Raw genomic sequence first — 7,655 nt, forward strand, 5'->3', positions numbered from 1 at the left:
ATCCGTATTTCAAGAACTTCGTATCTCCAAAAATCCAAAATATCAGGATTAGAAGCATAGATAAACAACTTGTTAAAATACACCTCTGACACAGTGCAATCGAGTTCAAAATGCTTTTGAACCAAGAAATGTTCTTTTATCAGAGAAGCATGCAGTCCCTCAACTCATCTAAAAACATGATATCAGAGCTTCATTTGGATTTATAAAAAAAAAAATTCTATTTAACATGTGGGACAACAACATATTGCTGTAACTGACATTACATTAGACTGGATACATTTTGTTATATTTAATATGGGCTTCACTTTGTGATATTTTTGCATCGTTATGAACCCATTCTTTCCAGCCTTAGACACACATGATACAGTAGATGTTGATATCAGTTCTCTGTCAAACGGCCTTTTGTAATGTCTTTTTAAAAGTGAACGTAAAGTAGAATGTTGTGGTTTTTAGGACAAGTCAGTAGTCTTAGCTGTGTGTGCAGACTAGAAGTGTCCTCCATGTGTCTGCCTCCTCAGTCTCTCTTTGTCATGCTAATCATTAGGAAGATATTTCAGTACAACCACTCACACATTTGACTCATCAAATCAACTTCACAGCAAAATACTAAATGTTTGGTCCATGTGACTTTTTTGTGTGTGTGTTTCAGGGTATATAATAAAATGACCTTCTGGAAATACACATTTGCATTGTTGTCTTTTATTTACCATCACACTGTTATGATATAAATTATTTACATCATATAAAAGAGACCCTCAGCTGAGAGGGAAAAAACACTAACTGTGTTTGTTACTTTATCTTTAAAAATCCTGATGTCAAAATGTAATTGTAGAAAACACAGCTGCTCTTTCTTTATAACACAGTAAATATCCCCTGGTTGTACGTTTAAGGCAGACGCTCGTCCAGGTTTGGGATTGAATGCAAGAGAAACTGACCTCCTAGAACACAGTAGAGAAAATAAACAGAAACATTCACAGCATCGTAAGACCACGGTTTGGTTTGGATCCACATCATTTCGACCCGCAGAAGGCCTGACACATGTAGCATTCTAACACACAAGTTATTGCAGGAAAAATAAGTTATGTAAACACTCCAGAGCCCCGTTTCCACATGGCTACAGATGTTCCTTGTATAAATAAAAAATATAATGGTCTTTGTTAACAACACATACACTTTGCCTGTTTTCTTGAACATTCGTAGAAGTACTTGACAGCCTACACTAGAGGTCCAGGGTTGGGCCAGAGGGTGCGGTGCCAGAGGCGGCCGACGGTCGGAGATGAGCGGGAAGAGAGTCATGTTTGACGGAAGTCTGGCTTTAGGACAGAATGAGAATTGTTTGGAGGTGTTAGTATCAAATCTGAGTGTCCCGGTAAATTATCTTTTCAAATAAGCGGTAATAGAAAATCAAAACGAATGTGATCTTGAAAAAAAAAACACGTGATGAATTCAAATGGAATGGGCTGTTGTGTTCAGTTACGTGTGGGGTTAATTGCCAGCTCTTTAGTGAGGACTTATTTTGTATTAAACAGACAGCTTCTATAAAGCAGACCTTTAATTCCAGATATAAAGCGTGTCGTTAATTCCCCCACATTGTGTCGCCCGTACAAGGCTGGAGACGGCTATGTGACACCTAAACCAGCAGCCCTCCAGGCCAACATTCACTACAGTATACGCCGACAGAACACAATAAAAATGAAGAGGGGGAAAAAGAGCAGAAAGGAGCCAATAAAGTCAGAAAGTACAAAACACAGACAACACGAAAGCGGCTATTTTCTTAATTCACAGTTCCCAGAATGCATCAGAAAAAAAAATATCTTTGGATTTCAGCATATAGTTTTCATAATCAATAAAGTTCCTCACACACAACAGTCGAGCCTAACGGGACGCGGGGCTGTAGTGTGCGTGACGGCTGTCCAGTCCACTTTTCCTATGCCTCGAGCTCGTCGTCTTCTCGGCTCCTATTGGATGTCGCTAACTCGCTTTCCCCGCCTCCAACAACATCAGAGACACTCGGTCCATTTATGTTTACCTTTTCTCTACCATTCAAAAGTTCAGTGTGTCCACTGAGAACGGCTGTCCGTTATCTTTTAATTCGTCTGTACATAATGTCGGAGGGCAGAGGGACACTTTCTAAAGTCCGGAACCATCAGGCGAAAGCTCCGGCCACTGTTTCTGGTCCACATTTGACCGTGATGTGTCCCGGGTGTCCACGTCTTTGGACCTCGACTCGACTCTCGCGCTAGACCCGACAGTGCATGCGTTCGATACGCGTCAATAACGCTATTCTGGAAAATACAACTCCAGTAGGCTGAAACGTCAGGCCATCTGACGTCACCGTATGGTAACATTAATTATAATGTTGAAAAATGTCAAGTAGTCCTTATTTTATTAGCGCATCATTTAAGTCCTATCAGTGTTTTATCCCTAATATAAATGGTAGCCTATCGGAAATCAACTGTAGTGCCTCATCTGCCAGCGGCTCCTAACATTTTAGCCAACAAATAATGCATGTTTCAACCAGCAACAAGCAAATGGTCCACAGTCTTTTTTTAAATGATGTTAAAGAGTGTCCCTTATGTGACACACTCGTAGGCCGTCTAAACGGACTTAAACCGGGATGGATGTCGCGTGCTAACAGTAAAGGTTAGTGCACACGCACCCATAGCTGTTTTTTAGGTGGACGTCTACCTACGGAAGTTGCGTTTTGTAAGTTGTTCTATAGAAAACTCCGACTTCTGGCTGTGACGTGACCGCAGTAGAATGTTTGGCTCGGATTGGACTTCGTCATTACTACAGCCCCGAGGACACGTATAGCATGCACGCACACACGCGCGCACACATAAGGACAAAGCAAATGTCACAATATCGTCTCTGGTTGAGTTTTAAATATGAATGCTGGTACTGGAGTGATTTTATTGCATGGTTCAGAACCCCCTCCGGTCCCCGGGCCCCCTCTACTCGCTGTCCGACTTGCCATCCTTGGACCCGGCGTGGTTGTACAGTCCCTGCGCCATGAGATGCAGCGCCAGAGAGTTTTTATTCCCGGTGGCTTTCTTGATTTTGGCCCGTTTGTTTTGAAACCAGATTTTGATCTGAGACTCGTTAAGGCCAAGGTCCAGGGCGAGGCTCTGCCTCCGCTGCTCGGTCAGGTACCGGTTGTTTTGGAACTCAGTTTTTAACCGGTGGAGCTGCTCCGCGGTGAAGGCCGTCCGGGGCCGCTTGTCCTCTTTACTCGGGGTCGGGGCCTTCTTTGGCTTACGGGATCTGGGACCTTGGGTGAGGGCGGGGGTGAAGACAAAACACGTTACGATTCTGAAAACATTTTGCTTCATATAGGCAGACTTTACCACATAATAATAACTTAAGTTATTATCACTTTAGTTATTACAGTAGTTATAAGGTAGCCTGTACATTATTCATTAGTGTGACTGTCAGGTTAATGATAACATGGTGCCTTAATAGGAAAGGAATAACAAGCATATTAATATTCACATATATATTCACACATATATATATATATATATATATATATATATATATATATATATATATATATATATATATATATGTGTGTGTGTGTGTGTGTGTGTGTGTGTGTGTGTGTGTGTGTGTGTGTGTGTGTGTAATTGAATATGATTTTATTTATTTCTTTAAATGCATAATGGCTAAAGAATCCCTGGGCGTTTGGGGGGGAATGCACTTTTGGTCAGGAGGGTTTTCAGGAGTCCCTCTGCTTCGAGATCGAGGAATAATTTTTGTATAATAAACTCAATAAAAAAGTTATGGAATGTATAAGAATTGAAATTATAGTTGTAGATAAGGATTTACCTCTCAGTAAAATGATTAACCAATCTCATGGGCTATGAGGGTTCGATCTGACTTTTCTTGATCAAACTAAAGTTGTCTTCTTCTTGATATATTCTATGATCATTTATCATTTTGTTGTACCGGTAAGTCAAATATTTGAAAGAGGAGGTTACGTCATTCTGAAGCGAAATATTATGAGATATACCTCCCAATCAGAACTTTTCATTCCACCCTCAACAGCACTGAAATGGAGTTTAGAGTAACAACTCATCAGGCTGCAGGCTGCACGTCCTCCGGCTCTGCTGCAGACTTCAGTGAGAACGGGAGGAGGAGGGTGCAGATGGGGGTGGGGTTAGGATATGATGGAGGATGGGGAGTTAGGCGCCTCTTTCCCTCTCTGTTACCATAGGAACTCCATTTTAAAAAAAGTAGTTTCCTAAAAAGAGCGTTGTTTCTATTATAATATTCAGACGGTTCTATCGTGACGAAGTCAACGAGCAAATGCACGAGAATGAACGGAATAAAATATATTTCAGCTTTGCTACGGAAGTGTAAAAATATAGCATTGTGTCATCCAACAGTTAAAAGTTATGTATTATCCCATTAAAGTAAAGGGCTGCGTTTGGTTTGACAACAATCATTACACTTGTATACAATCTTATAAAATATAATCTTATAGTATAATATAAAAGTGTTTACTAATTCCTACAAAGTTGTGCTTCGTTTAGCAGCAGCCTCCCTGACCTCTTTGAAGGCCCTTTGTGGTCATTTCCATAAGCTCGGCCTGGACCTCGATGGAAACTTTTTTGGTTTGTTTTCCATATAAACACAACATTTCGGACTGTTTCCGCTTCGTTATGAGTTTTTTCAGACGCTTCTTCGATACATATTTCCCTCAGCTTGGCTGCTAGTTTGTTTGAGAAACATTATTTAACAGTTGAAGGCCTTTTTGAAATCACGACAAAGGAAAAGTCCAAGTGCGCCTGCTTTCATTTCAAACAAATGGATAGAGCAAACGTTTCACTTAATCTTATAAAACGGAATCCTGTTCATTTAAAAGCTGTGATAAAACAGCACAGCGGTGCGGCAACACAACAAGCTTCACGTCTGAAATACCAACTGTTTCAAAACCAAACATTTCAGATTGTGTTCATAACGTAGACATGTTGTCAAAAATCGTTTTTTATTTCGTTGGCGGGTGAAAAGACATTGAAATTCTGTTTAATATTTCGCATCGAATGCTGCTTTTTTTGGGACACACGGCCCTCACTTTTTAGACCCCCCATTGTCAAAAAGATATGCTAATAGAACATCAACAAAGAAGACTGAGGAACAATGGCGTTAAACTTGGGTTTACTTCACTTCTCCATAATTTTCACTTAATGTTCGACTCGTATTTCATTTTAATTTCATTTTCACAACAATCTTCAACAACAGCGTATCGTATCGTTCACTTTATCGTCATTTAAAGCCAAAAATCCAATTTCACCAAAAATAACTCGAATTACTTTCTAATTTGCGTTAAAGTAGTTTGTTTTATGTAAAATATGTCCGTGTCTTTTCTAGCAATGCTATATCATGTTTTTAAATATTGAAATAGTGAAATAATTAAGATAATACTAGTAATGATGGTGCAATAACTGCGTTGTCAATTGTTACAAGTGATATGTCTATTAAGTAGGATTGGGGGTTGCAGAGCTCAGAGAATAAAATGTCACTCTTTTTTCTAAAGAATGAACCTCCACAGCTTTTAAATTAAAAAATGATGCAATGGGAGCTTTTCTCTCTCTGAAAGAAGAACTACTGCTTTCTGTAATTCACCTCTTTTTAACGGACTAAATTAAGTAGGCTTTCTTCATTTACCTTCAATAATTAATTAATTATTTGTTTATTTCTTCTTTTCTTTCTTCTTTCAATTAACAAAAAGTGGCCGAACAATATTTTCCCACCAACCTGCTGACGGACGGTCTGAGTAGCGGGTACAATAAACCCAGGCTGGCCACAGCATCGGCTTGGACGCAGGGGCCGAGCCGGCCTCGGGGCTGCGGCAGCGGTCCCCGCTGCCCACACGACCCTTCACGGCCACATCACCGGCTATCAGGTCGGGCCTCCTGGCCTCAGTGTCCGGATGCTGGTTGTCGGATGCTCCCGTGTCGTCGTCCTCCTCCTCCTCACCTCCTGCTCCACCCTGCTGCGGGTTGCCAGTTTTGGAAGACTTTCTCCCTGTCTGCTCCTCTCTTCGTATGATCACTCCCAGACTGTCTCCATCTCGCACCAGAGTCCCGTCCTTCCTCTTTCGGCCAAAGTCCGGTCTTAAAATGTTGTCGATGTAAAAGTTGGTGATCCGGTGGGACTGGTTGCCAGGTGGGAGGAGAGGTAGGATGGCCCGGTTGGACTCCTCGCCGGAGTCCTCTGGGCGCTCTGGGTCTCGGCGAGCATTTTCTTCCATAATGATGAAGCCTACTCACCCTCAGCACCTCGTTCTCTGCGCCCTGCTACAAAGTAGTAATTCCAATTTCGTGTTGTCCCGTTCACTTTCTTATCAGTTAATTACTCTACTATATTTCTGACTCCAAAAACAAACACGTCGATGAGCTAGACTAATTCCTTTTGGGGCAGAATAGCGGATATTTCTTTTGCTGTGAAAACGCGCCTCTTATGATTTTGACAAAGAAAAATCATGCTTCAGTTTCTGGTTAAAGCCTACTTCTCATGGCTGGACCTGGTGCTAAAAAAATTGTATCTAAAAAATGTTTTAAATGATTGAAAAAAACTAGAGTCTAGCCTCTTGATTTTTTCCGGGTCCTTGCACACAATTTTTGATGCTTCCAGCAGAACTAACTGCCCTGATGAAGACGCCGCTGAATACTTTCACTACAGATTTTGGTTCTCATTTATGATTGGCTGCGAGACACTGTGATGACGTTGCACTACGGGTCTCTCAGACACGTGCCTCGGACCAATAGAACTAGAGAGTTGGTGTCATGTGAGTTTCCCGGAATTCCCTGGAGATGCAGATTAATCCAATCCACCCAGTGAGTTTATGATGCATTCAGGTTACAGCGGAAATTTCTTATTATTTGAACATTTAAAGGCACAGATTGAATTTTTAATAAGGTTAAGGTTGTTAGTGGAGAATAATGTTCAGCCCAGCTCTCAGATAGTTACAGTCATCACATGAACATTAAGAGACATTTACAGACCAAACTGAAATACAGTTGCTTCCTTGAATACAGCTAAACATATAATTCCAAGTTTTTGTGAGAGCTGGTGGTGTGGGCCCAACATGATTTATAGCTCAGTTTACCTAAAACAAAGACATGTAAAACAGTTAATACACGTTGTTAAAGGACAGAGAGATTGATGTTATATTATGGTATATTTCCTGGCCAGTGGCCCAAAGAGTTGTGAGCAGGGCTGATTGTGCTGTTAAGTGTCCAAGTAGGCCTGGTTTGTATTTTAACAGTATTATTATTTTACAACTTGACTGAATTGAAAAAGTCATGAAAATGAATTCCAGCTGTGGAGTGCTAAACCAGGCTGAGGTAAAATGTATTTACTGGTGGCTTATTCACCACTTGAAATGTATAATTTACATTTAGTTTCAATACTGGGGTGACCTGCAGGCTCTGCTGCATCATCTTCCCCACATAGCCTAAATGCAGCATCCATCAGTCATATTACCAGAGTACAAAATATAGTGGATCATAACACAGTGACTGCAGCATCTCAATCTCCTCATGCTTTTTCTTTTAAGACTCATGCAGTCATTTTGGAATAATATAAATATTCATCAGCCAGTTTCCTGATTTATGCAACATGTAGTAGTTGTCTGCTTATTGTAAATA

General features: G+C 40.8%; 1 protein-coding gene across 1 annotated transcript; it reads right to left on the minus strand.

The window, feature by feature from the left end:
* Positions 1-727: 727 nt before the first annotated feature.
* LOC137892831 (homeobox protein engrailed-2b-like) lies at positions 728-6,608 on the minus strand. The gene is made up of 2 exons (XM_068738221.1): positions 5,761-6,608; positions 728-3,271 (listed from the first exon to the last, which is right to left on the minus strand). Exons 1-2 carry the CDS (start codon positions 6,254-6,256, stop codon positions 2,955-2,957), a joined length of 813 nt encoding a protein of 270 aa, XP_068594322.1. The 5' UTR covers positions 6,257-6,608; the 3' UTR covers positions 728-2,954.
* Between the last annotated feature and the right edge of the window lie 1,047 nt (positions 6,609-7,655).

Source organism: Cebidichthys violaceus, unplaced genomic scaffold (genome assembly GCF_023349555.1).
Source record: "Cebidichthys violaceus isolate CVI_PGR_0920_01 unplaced genomic scaffold, fCebVio1.0.p SCAF_8, whole genome shotgun sequence".
Lineage (NCBI taxonomy): Eukaryota > Metazoa > Chordata > Actinopteri > Perciformes > Stichaeidae > Cebidichthys > Cebidichthys violaceus.